The sequence below is a fragment of the Nerophis lumbriciformis genome, linkage group LG20, assembly GCF_033978685.3.
Source record: "Nerophis lumbriciformis linkage group LG20, RoL_Nlum_v2.1, whole genome shotgun sequence".
Lineage (NCBI taxonomy): Eukaryota > Metazoa > Chordata > Actinopteri > Syngnathiformes > Syngnathidae > Nerophis > Nerophis lumbriciformis.
In genome coordinates, this window is record NC_084567.2 from 13,855,101 (window position 1) to 13,876,207 (window position 21,107).

A 21,107-nucleotide genomic window follows, 5' to 3' on the forward strand; every position below is an offset into this window, starting at 1 on the left:
GTCATAGTCACCTCCAGTGTTGCTTTTTTTCTTAAATGTAACTCATCTGAACAATATCCAGTGTTGTGGTATTTCAATTAACTGGAATCCAGTGTGCAGTGGGGCCCTATTGTAGTGAATCACACCTGAGACATCATTAATTAATCAAATCTTTATTGGACACGTACATAATGTGATAAAGAATCAGTCAATGTCGGGATCTAGATATCTGGTCAGGACACTCCTCACTCTTTTGCCTTCACCTTCATTGTCCATTCCTTTTTGGTGACTTTATATACTCTGGACTTAGACGTTGAGTCCGCGACATACATGGCGGACATTAATTGATACAGTCTGCTTTGCCAGTCCAAAAGCATTCGCCGTTTTCCGTAGTCCTCACTCGACGGCCAGGTAGTACAAAGCACACGCTACCTTTTTTATCACATCCACAGTAGCTCTTATTCTCGTTGTCTGTCCTTCAACAAATGGATGAAGTTTTTCGGTAAGTAGAATTACAGCTGACCTGGACATTGGAAAGTTCTCTTGCTGTCTGAGAAGTGTTGTATCCCAAATAGCTGCAATCGCTTTCTCCTAAAGTATTCATGTGTAAAAAATTATCCAAGGAGGGTTACCTTAAACCTTAAAGTTTAGTGTGGCTGACACGATGCTTAGGCTAAATAACTATTCGTTTAAGAGGTTATCCGGCTTAGTGTAGACATAGCCTAAGAAGCTTCATCATCCGGGTTGGACTCTGACTAGAATCCCTGCTCCTCCCCATTGAGAGGAGTCAGGCGGCTCAGGCATCTGGTCAGGATGCTTTCTGCACGTCTCTCCAAAGAGGTGTTCAGGGCATCTGTGACCGGCAGGAGGCCTTGGGGAAAACCCTGGTCAGTTGAGAGACTAACTGACCTGTGAACACCTCAGGAACCCCTGTAAAGAGCCACGGAAAAGAACATCTGGGTTTAGGCTGGTGCCTCCGGCACCTAACCCTGAATATGCGGCTGAAGATAGATGGATGCAGTCACGCAGACACTCCATCTCAACTTGGGCCAAAAGTGCAGACGTTAAACGACATCCAAGTCTTAAAATGGAATAAATCAGTCAAGTAACAACAGACTGATGAGCAATAATATTTTGTCTTTGTAACGTAATGTTTGTTGCTCATTTGGACGTGCTTTTGGTGAAGGACGAAGTTTGAGGGAAAGACACGATTCTCGGACGGGTTGGAGCACTTATAAAATGAGTCTGGGACTTTAAGGGACGTTTTTTTATGGAAAGTGTCCCCCAAAGGGATAGGTGCCAATTTTTTAGTAGAACACGTCCTTAGACTCAGGAAAGGACAAAAAAACCTGAAGGTCCCAAAGGACCCCAAATAGTCCCTAGGTCTAAAAGTACCTAAAAAGGACTGTATTCCTCCTAAAGGTCCCAAATGACTCCTAATTGTCCCAAGGTCTCAAAGTACCTCAAAAAGGACTATATTCCCCTAAAGGTCCCAAAGGACCCCAAATAGTCCCAAGGTCGCAAAGTACATCAAAAATAACTACATTTCTCCTGAAGGTCCCAAAGGACCGCAAATAGTCCCAAGGTCTCAAAGTACATCAAAAAGAAATATATTCCCCTAAAGGACCCCAAATAGTCCCAAGGTCTCAAAGTACCTCAAAAAGGACTATAATCATCCTAAATGTGCCAGAGGACCCCAAATAGTACTAAGGTCTCAATGTACCACAAAAAGTACTATAATGCTCCTAAAGGTACTAAATTACCCCAAATAGTCCCAAGGTCTCAAAGTACCTCAAAAAGAAATATATTCCCCTAAAGGTCCTAAAGGACCCCAAATAGTCCCAAGGTCTCAAAGTACCTCAAAAAGGACTATAATCATCCTAAAGGTGCCAGAGGACCCCAAATAGTCCCAAGGTCTCAATGTACCACAAAAAGTACCATAATCCTCCTAAAGGTACTAAAGGACCCCAAATAGTCAAGGTCTCAAAGTACCTCAAAAAAGACTATATTCCTCCTAAAGGCCTCAAAGGACCCCAAATAGTCCCATGGTCTTAAAGTACTTAAAAAATAACTATATTCCTCCCAGTGACGTGCGGTGAGGTTCATGACTGGTGAGGCACTGACTTCATCACAGTCAGATTTACAAACATATGAACCCTAAAGAGTATCTTATTCACCATTTGATTGGCAGCAGTTAACGGGTTATGTTTAAAAGCTCATACCAGCATTCTTCCCTGCTTGGCACTCAGCATCAAGGGTTGGAATTGGGGGTTAAATCACCAACAATTATTCCCGGGCGCGGCGCTGCTGCTGCCCACTGCTCCCCTCACATCCCAGGGGGTGATCAAGGGGATGGGTCAAATGCAGAGGACATATTTCACCACACCTAGTGTGTGTGTGACAATCATTGGTACTTTAACTCATTGGCGTTGTTAGGCCTATTTTAGGGGGGCTCAAGCCCCCCCTAAAATATTCTTAAGCCCCCCTAAATAATTTGGTGTTTTTTTGTTTTTTTTTACAAATAAATGCCGACATATTCATTATAAAGTGGCCCAAATATGAGTTTAAATAAATAATCATATAACCTGTTATTATTCACTCAGTTTCCCCCCACTTCGTAGCGTAAGGTAGAGAGCCCCTTTCGTGCATCGGTATCCAATCCATTCCACTTGTTCATATAGAAAATGCCCACATCACTCAAATTCCAGCCCGCATTTTCTCTGCGACCTTGCTGGCGGTCCTGCAGGTGTACAAAGCACATTATCTTCCTTTACAATGAGTGAAGCTGCACAAAACCTTGTGTGTGCAATTGTAAATCATTTATTTTTTAAGTTTTGTGTTTCTTGTAGAATCTATATAAAGTAATATACATAAGCCTATTGTTAAAATAATGAAAAAAACATCATTAAATATATTTGTTTTATTGTATTGTTACATTAATAGCTGTTTTATTATTATAGGATGGCTTGTTAAACATTTAATAGGATTTTCAGAGGGAGGAAAAACCAAGACATTTAATATAAAATGTAAAATGAATAAATACATAAAAAGAAAAAGAAAATATATGGTTAAAAGCCATCGTTCCGGGGAGCATTTCATTTCGTCCCGTGCATTTTTTTTTAAATAATAATAATAACAATGAATAATTTCTAAGTCTTTGTTAGCCTTTTGTGAAGTTTTGTGCTCGTGCGTAACATTCGCTCGCATCCTGTGCATCTCCTGGGGGCAAAGCCCCCCCTGTCCTTAAAAGCTAGTGACGCCCCTGCTTTAACTTAACTTTAACTTTACACATACAAACTGTAGCACACAAAAAAGCACATTTAATAAAAAAACGTTATTATGGTCTTACCTTTACTTATAAGTGCGGGTACAGTGGTGTTCGGTGTGGAGGAGTTGTGAATGAATGAAATATGAAATCCGTGCTGCAGTCTGCAGGTGTACCTAATGTAGTGTCCTTGCAGTCGTTCACGGCTCCTCCGGCGCGAGCAATGTTGTTTTTGCACTTTTTGGCTTCTTGTTAAGTGACTTTTTTTGGGTGGATTCGGTCTTGCACGTGGAGGGTTTGGGTGTGGGCTTTGGTTGGTGTGGCGTTCCCGTGGGTGGGTGCAGTCTGCGGCGAACGTGTCTTAAGCACCAGGAGGCGTGGTTACGCGTGCCTCAGCCAGTGCGTCTTCGCAGCAGTTTTATGATCGCTCAGCACAAGAAATACTTTACACACATACAGTTGTTGACAAAATACACTGTACATTATATACCTCAGCTAACTAAACTATGGAAATGTATAATATAATTCATATAGCAATACAGTCTCACTGCACAGCAGACCAGCAGTTAGCCGAGTCCGTCCATGTTGAGGCACTGAGTGACGCGCCTCGACTGGCTGCTGTTCACCGCACCGTCTCTTCTCAGTATTTGAACGGCAAATGTGAAAATTCAGCGATTTTGAATAAAAATAATCTAAAACTGGTGAAGTTAAATGGAAAATAACTTTATAGTATAATCACTGGATACATATAACAATTTAATATACCGCACGTCACTGATTCCTCCTAAAGGTCCCAAAAAAAAACAAATAGTCCCAAGGTCTCAAAGTACCTCAAAAAGGACTATATTCCTCTTAAAGATCCCAAAGCACCCCAAATACTCCCAGGGTCTCAAAATACCTCAAAAAGGACTATAATCCTCCTAAAGGTCCCAGAAGACCTCAAATAGTCCCAAGGTCTCAAAGTACCTCAATAAGGACTATATTCCTCCTAAAGCTCCCAAAGGACCCCAAATACTCCCAAGGTCTCGAAGTACCTCAAAAATGACTATAATCCTCCTTAAGGTCCCAAAGGATCCCAAATAGTCTCAAGGTCTTAAAGTACCTAAAAAAGAACTATATTTCTCCTAAAGGTCCCAAAGGACCCAAAACTTGTCCCAAAGTCTCAAAGTACCTAAAAAAGAACTATATTCCTCCTAAAGGTCCCAAAGGACCCCAAAATGGTCCCAAGGTCTCAAAGTACCTAAAAAAGGACCCCAAATAGTCCCAAGGTCTCAAAGTACCTAAAAAAGGACCCCAAATAGTCCCAAGGTCTCAAAGTACCTAAAAATAACTACATTCCTCTTAAAGGTCCCAAAGGACCCCAAATAGTCCAAGGTCTTTAAGTACCTAAAAAAGGACTATATTCCTCCTAAAGGTCCCAAAGGACCCCAAATAGTCCCAAGGTCTCAAACTACCTAAAAAAGGACTACAATCCTCCAAAAGCTCCCAAAGGACCCCAAATAGTCTCAAGGTCTTAAAGTACCTCAAAAAGGACTATACTCCTCCTAAAGGTCCCAAAGGACACCAAACTTGTCCCAAGTTCTCAAAGTACCTCAAAAAGGACTATACTCCTCCTAAAGGTCCCAAAGGACACCAAACGTGTCCCAAGTTCTCAAAGTACCTAAAAAAGGACTATACTCCTCCTAAAGGACACCAAACTTGTCCCAAATTCTCAAAGTACCTCAAAAAGGACTATATTCCTACTACAAGGCCCCAATTATTCCCAAGGTCTCAAAGTACCTCAAAAAGGACTATAATAATAAATAATAATAATATAATATGTGGGCTTTGTACCGAGGATGTCGTTGTGGCTTGTGCAGCCCTTTGAGACACTTGTGATTTAGGGCTATATAAATAAACATTGATTGATTGATTGATAATCCTCCTAAAGGTCCAAAAGGACCCCAAATAGTCCCTAAGGTCTCAAAGTACCTTAAAAAGGACTATATTCCCCTAAAGGTACCAAAAGACCCTAAATAGTCCCACGGTCTCAAAGTACCTAAAAAAGGACCCCAAATAGTCCCAAGGTCTCAAAGTACCTAAAAAAGGACCCCAAATAGTCCCAAGGTCTCAAAGTACCTAAGAAAGGACCCCAAATAGTCCCAAGGTCTCAAAGTACCTAAAAAAGGACCCCAAATAGTACCAAGGTCTCAAAGTACCTAAAAATAACTACATTCCTCTTAAAAGTCCCAAAGGACCCCAAATAGTCCCAAGGTCTTTAAGTACCTAAAAAAGGACTATATTCCTCCTAAAGGTCCCAAAGGACCCCAAATAATCCCAAGGTCTCAAACTACCTAAAAAAGGACTACAATCCTCCTAAAGGTCCCAAAGGACCCCAAATAGTCTCAAGGTCTTAAAGTACCTCAAAAAGGACTATAGTCCTCCTAAAGGTCCCAAAGGACACCAAACTTGTCCCAAGTTCTCAAAGTACCTCAAAAAGGACGATATTCCTACTACAAGGCCCCAATTATTCCCAAGGTCTCAAAGTACCTCAAAAAGGACTATAATCCTCCTAAAGGTCCCAAAGGACCCCAAATAGTCCCAAGGTCTCAAAGTACCTTAAAAACGACTATATTCTCTTAAAGGTACCAAAAGACCCCAAATAGTCCCACAGTCTCAAAGTACCTAAAAAAGAACTATAATTCCCTAAAGGTCCCAAAGGACCTCAAATCGTCCCAAGAGTTTTGGGAGAAAACGCAGCTCTCAAACACGTACTTTACGTGTCTCAATGTTCTAGCGTGCAGCTAAACTAGCTGGCCTCCGTTACATTAACAATCCCCAGCAGCCGCAAACCTTCCGGTCCACTTGGCAACCCTCAGGAAACATGGATTCTATAATGTCAGGCCTTCAGAATAAAAGCACACCTGTAAAAAAAAAATGGTTGCATGTGTAAAACTGGAAGCAGATGGAACAAACAGACATGACAGAATACATGTGGTCCTGCAAAGGCCACCGAAATTATAAAACTGAACCGGAAAAGGAAACTTACCAAAGCAAGATCAACGCAAAAGTAGAAAATCCTGACTTATTAAAATTGGATTTGCAGAAATGAAATGATGAAATAAGCATCAGGATCGGAATCCGACTTATTGGCCCATTTGTTTAAGAACTTAGTCGACGGTCTCTATGTCCAATGCAAAAACAATGAAGGTTATTGTGAGTTGTTATGAAGAGGAATTTGACTTAGTCTATGGTCTTTATGCTTTCCCACCACAGGGGGAGCTGCTGAGCTGTCCGGTCTGATGGAGGTTGGGGACGAGGTCTTGTCAATAAATGGGAGTTCCCTGGAGGGTCTCATGCATCACGATGCCTGGAGGATCATCAAGGCGACTAGCGACGGTCTGAATCACCTGACGGTCCGCAAGCTCAGGGAAGAACTGTAGGAGAACTAAAGTGCTGAGGAGAAGATCAGCCGAGCTTCAGGGAAGAGATCACCATCTTGTCTTACGCAGTTGTACTTTTGTTGTGTTGAAGTGATGGTACGACATCTTGATGCTGTACAGTTATGACATCAACATACAGCGTTGTCGTCAAGTTTTTTAGTGTTATGCTAATGTTTGTTGTGATTTATTTAAAGGAGTGGAAGGATTTTATGGAATATATTTTCAAAGATTTGCAAAAACAATAATTGGACCCACAAGACTGATTTATTATTGCAATGGTTTCCTACTCCCCCCACAAATGTAAACATCTCCATTTGAAAAGTCCTGAATCCAGACAGTGATCCTGATCATCCTCAAATTATTTTCACTTGCTCCTCATCCCATTTCTCACACAGAGTGAACGTTCGATGGAAAACCATCCATAATTTATAAAGTAAACGTGGAATGAAAGTCGGTTTCATAACAAAAGGGGTTTCTCCTGGGTTGGTGGGGTTGCCACCTCATAATGTACCAACACGTTGGGGTCATTGTTTGTCTGGGACCTACCCTGGAGAGCTCCAGACGGTATTGTTCTCCAGGGCCATTGGAACGCGCAAGCCCCCTTCGTCACGTCTAGGCCAGACCGAAGATAGGTCCTCCGCCTTCCTCCTGACCATCCGACCGGAGCCATTCTCCAGTGTGACCCGAGGGCCGCAAGCTTGAGAAGACCACGAGGCAAACCCCGCACCCGATGGCTCGACGTCGTTGCAGGCGACCTCCAACTACACAGACTAGCTGTGGAGGAAGCTGAACAGCTGGCACAAGACCTAGAGATGACTCCAAGAAGATGGGACATACCTGATGGTGTGACCTAGAGACGGACTCCAAGAAGATGGGACATACCTGATGGTGTGACCTAAAGGCTGACTCCAAGAAGATGGGACACACTTGGATTCAGTCCCCTAGAGACTGACTCCAAGAATATGGGACATACCTGATGGTGTGACCTAAAGGCTGACTCCAAGAAGATGGGACACACCTGGATTCAGTCCCCTAGAGAATGACTCCAAGAATATGGGACATACCTGATGGTGTGCCCTAGAGGCTGACTCCAAGAAGATGGGACACACCTGGATTCAGTCCCCTAGAGACTGACTCCAAGAAGATGGGACATACTTGATGGTGTGATCTACAGACTGACTCCAAGAAGATGGGACACACCTGGATTCAGTCCCCTAGAGACTGACTCCAAGAAGATGGAGCATTCCTGACAGTGTGACCTAGAGGCTGACTCCAAGAAGATGGGACATACCTGACAGTGTCCCCTAGAGACTGACTCCAAGAAGATGGGACACACCTGGATTCAGTCCCCTAGAGACTGGCTCCAAGAAGATGGGGCATTCCTGACAGTGTGACCTAGAGGCTGACTCCAAGAAGATGGGACATACCTGACAGTGTCCCCTAGAGACTGACTCCAAGAAGATGGGACACACCTGGATTCAGTCCCCTAGAGACTGACTCCAAGAAGATGGGGCATTCCTGACAGTGTGACCTAGAGGCTGACTCCAAGAGGATGGGACACACCCGGAATTAGTGACCTAAAGGCTGACATTAAGATGATAGAGCATACCTGTATTCAGTCTTCTAGAGGCTGTCACCAAGAAAATGGGAGACACCTGGAATGAATTGCTAAGTGGCTGACACCAGGAAGATAAGGCATACTTGGATTCAGTCTTCTATAGGCTGACACCAAGAAGATGCGACATACCTGGATTCAGTCCCCTGGAGGCTGACAACAAGAAGATGCGACACCTTGATTCAGTCCCCTAGAGACTGACTCCAAGAAGATGGGACATACCTGATGGTGTGACCTAGAGGCTGACACCAAGAAGATGGGACATACCTGATGGTGTGACCTAGAGACGGACTCCAAGAAGATGGGACATACTTGATGGTGTGACCTAAAGGCTGACTCCAAGAAGATGGGACACACTTGGATTCAGTCCCCTAGAGACTGAATCCAAGTATATGGGACATACCTGATGGTGTGACCTAAAGGCTGACTCCAAGAGGATGGGACACACCTGGATTCAGTCCCCTAGAGAATGACTCCAAGAATATGGGACATACCTGATGGTGTGCCATAGAGGCTGACTCCAAGAAGATGGGACACACCTGGATTCAGTCCCCTAGAGACTGACTCCAAGAAGATGGGACATACTTGATGGTGTGACCTAGAGGCTGACTCCAAGAAGATGGGACACACCTTGATTCAGTCCCCTAGAGACTGACTCCAAGAAGATGGAGCATTCCTGACAGTGTGACCTAGAGGCTGACTCCAAGAAGATGGGTGTCCCCTAGAGACTAACTCCAAGAATATGGGACATACCTGCTGGTGTGACCTAGAGGCTGACTTCAAAAAGATGCGACACCTTGATTCAGTCCCCTAAAGACTGACTCCAAGAAGATGGGACATATCTGATGGTGTGACCTAGAGGCTGACACCAAGAAGATGGGACACCTGGATTCAGTCCCCTAGAAACTGACTCCAAGAATATGGGACATACCTGATGGTGTGACCTAGAGGCTGACTCCAAGAAGATGGGACACACCTGGATTCAGTCCCCTAGAGACTGACTCCAAGAAGATGGAGCATTCCTGACAGTGTGATCTAGAGGCTGACTCCAAGAAGATGGGACACACCTGGATTCAGTCCCCTAGAGACTGACTCCAAGAAGATGGAGCATTCCTGACAGTGTGATCTAGAGGCTGACTCCAAGAAGATGGGTGTCGCCTAGAGACTGACTCCAAGAATTTGGGGCATTCCTGACAGTGTGACCTAGAGGCTGACTCCAAAAAGATGGGACACACCTGGATTCAGTCCCCTAGAGACTGACTCCAAGAAGATGGGGCATTCCTGACAGTGTGACCTAGAGGCTGACTCCAAGAAGATGGGACATACCTGACAGTGTCCCCTAGAGGCTGACTCCAAGAGGATGGGACACACCCGGAATTTGTGACGTAGAGGCTGTCATTAAGATGATAGAGCATACCTGGATTCAGTCTTCTAGAGGCTGACACCAAGAAGATGGGAGACACCTGGAATGAATTGCTAAGTGGCTGACACCAGGAAGATAAGGCATACCTGGGATCAGTCTTCTATAGGCTGACACCAAGAAGAAGGGACACACCTGGAAAGAGTGACCGAGAGGCTGACACCAAGAAGATGAGACATACCTGAATTCAGTCCCCTAGAGGCTGACACCAAGAAGGTCGGGCATTTCTGACAGTGTGACCTAGAGACTGACTCCAAGAGGATGGGACATACCTGATGGTGTGACCTAGAGGCTGACTCCAAGTGGTTGGGTACACACCTGGATTCAGTCCTCTAGAGACTGACACCAAGAAGATGGGACATACATGACAGTGTGACCTATAGGCTGACTCCAAAAGGATGGGACACACCTGGAATTAGTGACCTAGAGGCTGACATTAAGATGGTAAAGCATACCTGGATTCAGTCTTCTAGAGGCTGACACCAAGAAGATGGGACACACCTGGAATTAATTGCTAAGTGGCTGACACCAGGAAGATAGGACATACCTGGATTCAGTCTATTATAGGCTGACACCAAGAAGATGCGACATACCTGGATTCAGTCCCCTAGAGGCTGACACCACAAAGATCGGGAATTTCTGACAGTGTGACCTAGAGGCTGACACCAAGAAGATGCGACACACCTGGATTCAGTCCCCAAGCCCGGGTCAATGAGTTACAATAATATTTACAATAGTAGTTCAAATAAGGTATAATTAATAGTTACAATAAGTTACAAATAATAGTTGCGATAAGTTAAAATTGATAGTTACAATAGATTACAAATTATTCTGTACAATAAGTTACAATTGTTAAATATTAAAAGTGACAGTAGTTAAATATTAAAGTTATAGCTAATGGTTAAATATTAAAGTTATTATTAATAGTTAAATATTGAAGTGCCCATCCATCCATTTTCTGCCACTTGTCCCCTAATAATTACATATTAAAGTTATAATTAATAGTTCCATGTCAAAGTTATAGTTAATAGTTACATGTTATAGTTAAATATTAAAGTTATAATTTATAGTAAAATATTAAAGTTATAATTAATATTTAAATATTAAAGTTATGGTTAATGATTAAAGTAAAGTAAAGCAATAGTTAAATATTAAAGATATAGTTTGTAGTTAAATATTAAAGTTATATTTAAATATTAAAGCGATAAATATTAAAGTTATAATTTATAGTTAAATATTAAAGTGATAATTAAATATTAAAGTTATAATTAATAGGTACATATTAAAGTTATAATTAATAGTTAAATATTGAAGTGATAGTTAAATATTAATGTTATAATTAATAGTTTAATATTAAAGTTATAATTAATAGTTAAATATTAAAGCAATAGTCAAATATTAAAGTTATAATTTATAGTTAAATATCCATCCATCCATTCTCTACCGCTTGTCCCAAAGTTATAATGAATAGTTAAATATTAAAGTTATAGTTAAAGGAGCCATATGTAATAATTAAATGGCCCTGATGTGTCAGAAGACATTATTAATAAATCATCTCTTTTTACAACACCTCTATAACTGATAATAGCGTATATGCTCATTTCAAAATTAGATTAACAGCCCCGAAATCTTGATATTGTTTTCATCTCGATGCCCCGCCCTCCACCGTTTGACCAATGAGAAAGTACTGTATGTGAGTGTGTCACATCCAGGTTGTCAGTTATGTCATCTTGGTCTGGCGACTGCCACTGGTAAAGTTCCTAAACATGTCAGACATTAGTACGTCTAAAAGTTGCCATTCTCAACTTATTCATGACAAAACCAGGATTTGTATCAGGACGCCTTTGAAAGATGGAGGCCATTGAAGATTTTTTTTCATCTGACGCCAAACTTGCTAAGTCCCTTCTTGATAGGTAAGTCAGGCATTTATCTTTTCTTATTACTTGTAATAAATGGAAATGGAGACGTAGACATACAGGCTAAATATAAGCCCGTTAGCCATGTGTCATCCAACTGACAGGGCGGTCAAACTCGACATTTGAGCAAGCTAATGCCAACAATCTGTCCCTAATCCCAACGAAAATATTGCCGCGTAACTTTACAAATACTAATGGACATCAGTAAAATGTGGCATAACTACTTTGTAAACCATCTTGCAAGACGCATGAACCAGCGAAACCTACAGCGTCCATTGCCATTTGAAGTTCTTTGGAGGAGGATTCAGATTCGTATCTGGCAACCTCAGTCATGGAGAGGGGGAGGGGACTACTGAATTTTGACCGTGATTGCAGTACCATTTCTGGCCACATTCCTACATATGGCACCTTTAAATGGTTAAAAAGTAAAATGATAGTTAAATAATAAAGTATTAAAGTTGTATTTAAATATTAAAGTGATAGTAAATGTTAAAGTTATAATACTTAAATATTAAAGTTATCGTTAAATATTAGTTATAATTAATAGTCAAGTATTAAAGTGATAGTTTATAGTTAAATATTAAAGTGATAGTTAACAGATAAATGTTAAAGTTATAATAATAGTAAAATATTAAAGTGATGGTAAATAGTTTAAAGTTATAATTAATAGATAAATATTAAAGTTATAATTAATAGTTAAACATTAAGGTAATAATTAATAGTTAAATATTAAAGTGATTGTCTCTCCATCCATCCATCTGCTTCCGCTTATCCGAGGTCGGGTCGCGGGGGCAGCAGCCTAAGCAGGGAAACCCAGACTTCCCTCTCCCCAGCCACTTTGTCCAGCTCTTCAGCCGGGAGACATAGTCTTCCCAATGTGTCCTGGGTCTTCCCCGTGGCCTCCTACTGGTCGGACGTGCCCTAAACACCTCTCTATTGTAAAAAGTTTAAAGTTATAATTAATAGTTAAATATTAAATTTATAATTAATAGTTAAATATTACAGTTATAGTAAATAGCTAAATATTCAAGTGATTTTAAGTAGTTTAAAGTTATAATCAATAGTTAAATATTAAAGTGGTGGTAATTAGTTTAAAGTTATAGTTAAATATTAAAGTGATTGTAAGTAGTTTAATGTTATAATTAATAGCTAAATATAAAGTTATAATTAATAGTTAAGTATTAAAGTGATGGTAAATACTTTAAAGTTATGACTAATAGTTAAATATTAAAGTTATAATTAATAGTAAATATTAAAGTGATTGTAAGTAGTTTAAAGTTATAATTAGTAGTTAAATATAACGTTATAATTAATAGTTAAGTATTAAAGTGATGGTAAATACTTTAAAGTTATAATTAATAGTTAAATATTAAAGTTATAATTAATAGTAAATATTAAAGTTATAAATAATAATTAAATATTACATGTATAATTAATAGTTAAATATTTTAAGGTATAGTTAATAGTTAAATATTAAAGTGGTGGTAAATAGTTTAAAGTTATAATCAATAGTTAAATATTAAAGTTATAATTAATAGTTGAATATTAAAGTGATGGTAAATAGTTTAACATCATTAATAGTTAATTGTTAAAGTTATAATTAATAGGTAAATGTTAAAGTTATAATTAATAGTTAAATATTAAAGTGATGGTAAATAGTTTAAAGTTATAATTCATAGTTAAATATTAAAGTTATAGTTAAATATTAAAGTGGTGGTAAATAGTTTAAAGTTATAATTCATAGTTAAATATTAAAGTTATAGTTAAATATTGAAGTGGTGGTAAATAGTTTAAAGTTATAATTAAATATTAAAGTGATGGTAAGTAGTCTGAAGTTATAATTAATAGTTAAATATTAAAGTTATAATAGTTCAATATTAAAGTGATGGTAAGTAGTTTAAAGTTTTATTTGATAGTGAAAAAAATGACAATCTTGAATCCAAGTAGAAAGAGAAGTAAAATGAGTAATGATGCAAACACGAAAATGACAACAAACACAAAGAGCAACTTCCTGTGAGCAAGCTGAAATATTATTGATCATTTCCTATTAATACTGTCAAAATATACCATTTTTATCTTCAATGTTACATTTATAAGGACCTAAAGGGTCAGTACTACCAGTAAAAAACTACACTATACTACTACAGTAAACGTGTACAAGTACACTAAGTAAATATCTTCATATACCGATCATTTGAAGTGATTAGAAGTTGGATAGTGGAGCTGCGTTGTTCGGTTTTGGCCACAAGAGGGAGCCACAGTAAAGTATTTGTCAGGCAATCAGAATCAGAACTACTTTATTAATCCCCGAGGGGAAATTAATCATGTACACATGTACAAGTAGTACAAGTACACTAAGTAAGTAAATGTATCACATCTTCATTTTCTGATCATTTGGTTTGGCCACAAGAGGGAGCCACAGTAAAGTATTTGTCAGGCAATCATGTACACATGTACAAGTAGTACAAGTACACTAAGTAAATGTATTACATCTTCATTTACTGATCATTTAGTTTGGCCACAAGAGGGAGCCACAGTAAAGTATTTGTCAGGAAATCATGTCTGCAGGTCCTTCGAGTACACTTTGCTTCATACACAACGTGTACTAACAGTATTTACTTGTATGCGCGGTAGTGCTGTCAGGAGGTACTTGGTACAGCACGTATCCTTCCGCTGTGAAATATAGTTCTTGAGGGACTCTCCAGTTTTTCAAACAAAACTTGAAGTCATTTTTAGGAATGTGTCTTCATGAACTTGTCTACTCCCATCATGACCTATTAGCTCTCATCTATTAGCGCTAATCAATTATGTCTAATATATCAGCTTTAATCAATTAGGTCTCATCTATTAGGTTTCATCTATTAAAGCTCATCTATTAGCTCTATAAAATTAGTTATCATCAATTAGGTCTAATCTATCAGCTTTAATCAATTAGGTCTCATCTTTAAGCTCTCATCTATTAGGTCTCATCTATTAGAGCTCATCTATTAGCTTTATAAAATTAGTTATCAATTAGGTCTAATCTATCAGCTTTAATCAATTAGGTCTCACATATTAGCTCTAATGAATAAGGTCTCCTCATTTAAGTCTAGTCTATTAGCTCTCATCAATTCTAATTAATTAGGTCTCATCTATTAGAGCTAATCCATTAAATCTAATTAATTATGTCTCATTATTTCTGACTAATCTATTAGGTCTCATCTATCCTAATTAATTAGGTCTCATCTATTAGAGCTAATCCATTCAATCTAATTAATTAGGTCCCATTATTTCTGACTAATCTATTAGGTCTCATCTATCCTAATTAATTAGATCTCCCCTATTAGGTCTAATATATACTTTCCCATCATTTAGCTCTAATCAATAAGGTCTCTTCAATTAGGTCTAATCAATTAGGCCTCATCTATTAGGTCTAATGAATTACCTCTCATCAATTAGGTATAATCTATTAAATCTCAATAATTAGATGTCATCTATTCCTTCTAATGAATTTGGTCTCTTCTATTAGGTCTAATCAACAAGGTGTCATCTGTTCGTTCCAATTAATAAGGTTTAATTAATTAGATCTTATTTATTAGGTATCATTATTTATGCATACTCAATTAGGTCTCATCAATTAGGTTTAATCTATTTGGTCTTATCAATTAGGTCTAATTAATTAGGTCTTATTTGTTAGGTCTAATTAATGTAGTCTTATTTATTGGGTCTCATTAATTAGGTCTCATCAATTTGGTCTTATTTATTAGGTCTTATTTTTTGGGTCTAATTAATTATCCATCCATCCATTTTCTACCGCTTGTACCTTTTGGGGTCACGGGTCTAATTAATTAGGTCTCATCAATTTGGTCTCATCTATTAGGTCTAATCAATTATTTCTCATCAACTAGGTTTAATCTATATGTTCTATTTAATTAGGTCTCATCAATTAGGTCTAATCAAATAGGTCTCATCTATTAGCTCTAATCAATTAGGTCTAATCATCTAGGTCTCATCTATTAGGTCTAATCAATTAGGTTTCATCTACTAGCTCTAATCAATTAGGTCATATCCATTAGGTCTAATCAATTAGGTGTCATCCATTATGTCCAATCTACACGTTCTAAATAATGAGGTCTAATCAATTAGCTGTTAATCAATTAGGTCTAATCAATTTGCTCTAATCCGTCAGGTCTCATCAATTAGGTCTAATCTATTAGGTCTCATCAACTAGTTTTAAGCAATTAAGTCTAATCAATTAGCTCTAATCAAATAGGTCTAATACATTGATTGGACTTTTATTGATTGATTGGTCTGTTGTGTTTGCAGAGTAGATATCATCGAGCCTTTACTTCCTTGAAAGGTTTCCCTGCAGTTCAGTGGGGTTGAGGTCAGGGCTTCAGAAAGACAAAGTGGTTTTGAAGGTCTTTGTCATCTTCGTCTCAAGTTCAAGTTCTGCAGACAAACCAAAACAGAAAATGAGTCAAAGGAAAGTTAAAAAAAAAAATAATAATAATAATTATAAAAGTGTTAAAAATATAAATATTCATTATTTTTACTTTCAAAACCTACATTTTAAAATCAACTTCAGATTTATTTGTAAGTTATACATTTGAATTATAGTTAAAAAAACAAAAACAAAAAAAAACAGCCTACAGTAGAGAAGGGATTCATATGGCCCCATTCCTGAGTGGATCTCGCGCGAGCGGATGAGGGGTTGGGGCAGGAGCTAATCCTTTTGCAATGCAGTCTACTGAAAATGATGGAAAGTGCTGCTCAACTTAGCAAGTGACGCTGTCGTCAAAGTTGGAATTGCAACAAAACACGTTTTAAGATATTCAACACTCTACTGCATTCCGGTGGCTAAAGTGGAAAGTACACACCCCTCCCCCCAATTTTTCACGTTTCAGGCGTCAGGTAAACCCTTCCTACTGTACACAGCAGCTTTGTTGTGTGAATGCCCAGACGTTAAGCACAAAAAAAAAATCATCTATTTGTTGTTCCACAGTTGTCATCTGATGGGAACCGTTCAAGTATAAAAAAAATATCTCGGATTACCCAGAATTTCCCGGTTTTCAGGCCATTTTCCCATTGAAAATAAATGGGTCTTTTTTTCAAGCTTGCACAACTCACCCATTTTTCACCCGATTGGAACCGTTCCACTTTCAACACTTTCCACTCACCTTGGACAATCAAACTACCATTTTCCAATTTCAATAAAACGTCCCGCTCCCTCAAAAAGGGGGGGTTGGGGGGGAGTAGGCTCAGGCGATCGGACTCCCGGCTTGCGTCCGGCGATGGAGGACTGTGGGGAGGCGGGGCCAGCAGACCAACAGGGAGGCGTGCCCCGCCGGGGCCGACCCCAAGGTGGCGGCGAGGAGGCGTGGCCGGCAGTCCAACAGCAAGGTAGGGCACACCGGAGCCCGCTCCAAGATGGCGGCGAGGAGGCGGAGACGGCGAACGAGCAGCGAGGCGGGGCGCGCCAGGAGAGACGCCGCAATCACGATAAGGTGCGTGAAGTGCGCAGCTGTAGACAATGTAATCATCCTCTTGCACCGTATAAGAGGGCGACAGACGTGAATGTCAGAGAGAGAGACGAGGAGAAGAGAAGGAGCCAGAGGGAAGCTGATGCTGAGCGAACGAGACTAACAACACGCGAACGACGGCGACGCACGCAGCTGGGGAAGCTGGGCGGAGGAGCGAGGAGAGAGAGAGAGCGCAAAGGAGACGACGACGTGCTGCTGGAAAGCAGACGGAGGAGCGAGCAGGAAATGGCAAGTGCTGAAAAGCACGAAAGAGGTTTCTTATTGAAAAATAAAGAAGTCTAAACCTGCCCGCAAGATGTCGTTCCTTGATGGTCCTTGGAACTCACCCAACAGCTTGTGACTGTCACACTGACATTGATTAAATGTCGTCGAAAAGTATGTTGTTTCAACATTGTATTTGTGTTGTAGAATATTGGTTGGAAAACGACCTCATTTCAATGTAAAATCAAAGTCACAACCTGACATTGATTAAACGTTGTTAAAAAGTATGTTTCAACGTTGTATTTGTGTTGTACAAACCCCGTTTCCATATGAGTTGGGAAATTGTGTTAGATGTAAATATAAACGGAATACAATGATTTGCAAATCATTTTCAACCCATATTCAGTTGAATATGCTACAAAGACAACATATTTGATGTTCAAACTCATAAACTTCTTCTTTTTTTTTTTGCAAATAATAATTAACTTAGAATTTCATGGCTGCAACACGTGCCAAAGTAGTTTGGAAAGGGCATGTTCACCACTGTGTTACATGGCCTTTCCTTTTAACAACACTCAGTAAACGTTTGGGAACTGAGGAGACACATTTTTTAAGCTTCTCAGGTGGAATTCTTTCCCATTCTTGCTTGATGTACAGCTTAAGTTGTTCAACAGTCCAGGGGGGGGGGGGGGCTCGGCGGGGCGGTTGCTGGTTGTTCCATCTCCATCGTTGGGGTCCCTGCGGGTGGGGTGGGTGGTTCCCGTGGCCCTGTGCCTGGGTGGTCCTGCGGCGGCCGGTTTGGGTGGGGTGGCCGGGGGCTGGCCTCGCCGCGCTCTCCGGGGGTGGGGGGTGGGCTCGTGGGGGCCCGGTTGCCGGTGGGGCGGGGGCGGTCTTCCCGTCCGGTTGCGGGGAGTCTCTGGGTCCCTCGGGCGGGGCGTCTCGCCTTTCTGCCCGTGTGGGGTGTGGTCTCTCGCTGGCTTGGGGTCTGGCTGTCCCCTGCTTTTCTCGTGCCCTGTCCTCTGCAGGGTGCGTCTGTCTGCGGCCTGCTGCTGGCCCTTGTGGGCGGTACGGTGGGTCGGGCTCTGGGGTTCTTGTCGCTGGCCGGCTTGGCTGCGTGGGGGCGGTGGTCCCTGGTTCCCTGGGCACCACGCCTCCTGTTTGTGGGTTGGGCTCTCGGGGGTGATGGGGCCGTGCTCTGGCTCCCACGCACTCTGGGAGTCGAATGTATTGTACATGCAAATTCACATATGCTCACATACGTACATAGGTACCTACGCTCCCACATACATACACAAATACAGTACATATTTACCTACCTAATGTTCGTACATCCACACGCACATTCAATATACAAACATACACATACACATACTGTACATATACATTCATTGTACAAACACATATACACATTCTGTACATATACAAGTACATATGCATACTTACACTCATGCACATAATCACGTTTCATCAAACATATATTAACGTTGTTGCCCTAGGGTAAACTGGGTGTAACACATGGCACACTGACAAAGCTTAACCTATGGTGACTATAACAATCTACAAGGTTAATGTAGGTTGCTTCTCTTTCTCCCCCTCCATTTTTCTGCATTCTTTCGTATCTCAAGTTATCATTACGTATATGTATTGTTGCATTTAAACAACTGTATTGTTGATAATAAAGGTAAATTATTGGTATTGTTCATTATCAATAGCGCTATTTCTATTGGTATTTGTATTGATCCATTTGTAGTGTAATAATGCTCATTGTCATTTCTGTATTATTTTTTATTTTTCGCTAACTGCTTATTTGCTATTACTTTTACCATCATATTTGTACATGTCATATTTGCTGATGTTGCTCTATTGTTGTTGTTTGCTGTTGTTGTTTTTGTCTCTGTCTAATCCCCCTCTTGTCCCCACAATTTCCCCCTCTGTCTTCTTTTTTTTTCTCTTTCTATCCCCTCCTGCTCCGGCCCGGCTGCACTAAATGATAATATAAATACATTTAATAAAGTCAAATACAAATAAGGCAACAAGAGAAGTATCCTACACTTCTCTTTTGTAAAGTAAATCTGAACAGCCGACATGGGCATCTACATCAACTATATGATTTGCCTGAGAAGCTGGACAGGACACAAAAAACAAACAAAACAAAAAAAAAAGTATGTTTCAACGTTGTATTTGTGTTGTACAAACCCCGTTTCCATATGAGTTGGGAAATTGTGTTAGATGTAAATATAAACGGAATACAATGATTTGCAAATCATTTTCAACCCATATTCAGTTGAATATGCTACAAAGACAACATATTTGATGTTCAAACTCATAAACTTTTTTTTTTTTTTTTTGCAAATAATAATTAACTTAGAATTTCATGGCTGCAACACGTGCCAAAGTAGTTGGGAAAGGGCATGTTCACCACTGTGTTACATGGCCTTTCCTTTTAACAACACTCAGTAAACGTTTGGGAACTGAGGAGACACATTTTTTAAGCTTCTCAGGTGGAATTCTTTCCCATTCTTGCTTGATGTACAGCTTAAGTTGTTCAACAGTCCGGGGGTCTCCGTTGTGGTATTTTAGGCTTCATATTGCACCACCAATTTCAATGGGAGACAGGTCTGGACTACAGGCAGGCCAGTCTAGTACCTGCACACTTTTAATATGAAGCCACGTTGATGTACCACGTGGCTTGGCATTGTCTTGCTGAAATAAGCAGGGGCGTCTATGGTAACGTTGCTTGGATGGCAACATTTGTTGCTCCAAAACCTGTATGTACCTTTCAGCATTAATGGCGCCTTCACAGATGTGTAAGTTACCCATGTCTTGGGCACTAATACACCCCCATACCATCACACATGCTGGCTTTTCCACTTTGTGCCTATAACAATCCGGATGGTTCTTTTCCTCTTTGGTCCGGAGGACACGACGTCCACAGTTTCCAAAAACAATTTGAAATGTGGACTCGTCAGACCACAGAACACTTTTCCACTTTGTATCAGTCCATCTTAGATGAGCTCAGGCCCAGCGAAGCCCACAGCGTTTCTGGGTGTTGTTGATAAACGTTTTTCGCCTTGCATAGGAGAGTTTTAACTTGCACTTACAGATGTAGCGACCAACTGTAGTTACTGACAGTGGGTTTCTGAAGTGTTCCTGAGCCCATGTGGTGATATCCTTTACACACTGATGTCGCTTGTTGATGCAGTACAGCCTGAGGGATCGAAGGTCACGGGCTTAGCTGCTTACGTGCAGTGATTTCTCCAGATTCTCTGAACCCTTTGATGATATTACGGACCGTAGATGGTGAAATCCCTGAATTCCTTGCAATAGCTGGTTGAGAAAGGTTTTTCTTAAACTGTTCAACAATTTGCTCACGCATTTGTTGACAAAGTGGTGACCCTCGCCCCATCCTTGTTTGTGAATGACTGAGCATTTCATGGAATCTACTTTTATACCCAATCATGGCACCCACCTGTTCCCAATTAGCCTGTTCACCCGTGGAATGTTCCAAATAAGTGTTTGATGAGCATTCCTCAACTTTATCAGTATTTATTGCCACCTTTCCCAACTTCTTTGTCATGTGTTGCTGGCATCAAATTCTAAAGTTAATGATTATTTGCAAAAAAAAATAAGTTTATCAGTTTGAACATCAAATATGTTGTCTTTGTAGCATATTCAACTGAATATGGGTTGAAAATGATTTGCAAATCATTGTATTCCGTTTATATTTACATCTAACACAATTTCCCAACTCATATGGAAACGGGGTT

General features: G+C 40.2%; 1 protein-coding gene across 2 annotated transcripts in view; it reads left to right on the forward strand.

Annotated features, from left to right (window-relative positions):
- pdzd2 (PDZ domain containing 2) overlaps positions 1-7,080 on the forward strand; it is a 117,751-nt gene extending 110,671 nt beyond the window's left edge. For both annotated transcript variants that reach the window (XM_061980477.1, XM_061980478.1), the window contains exon 26: positions 6,500-7,080. In XM_061980477.1, coding sequence (XP_061836461.1) covers positions 6,500-6,666 — 167 coding nt within the window. In that variant the 3' untranslated portion in view covers positions 6,667-7,080. The remainder of the gene's footprint in view (positions 1-6,499) is intronic.
- The last annotated feature ends 14,027 nt before the right edge of the window (positions 7,081-21,107 follow it).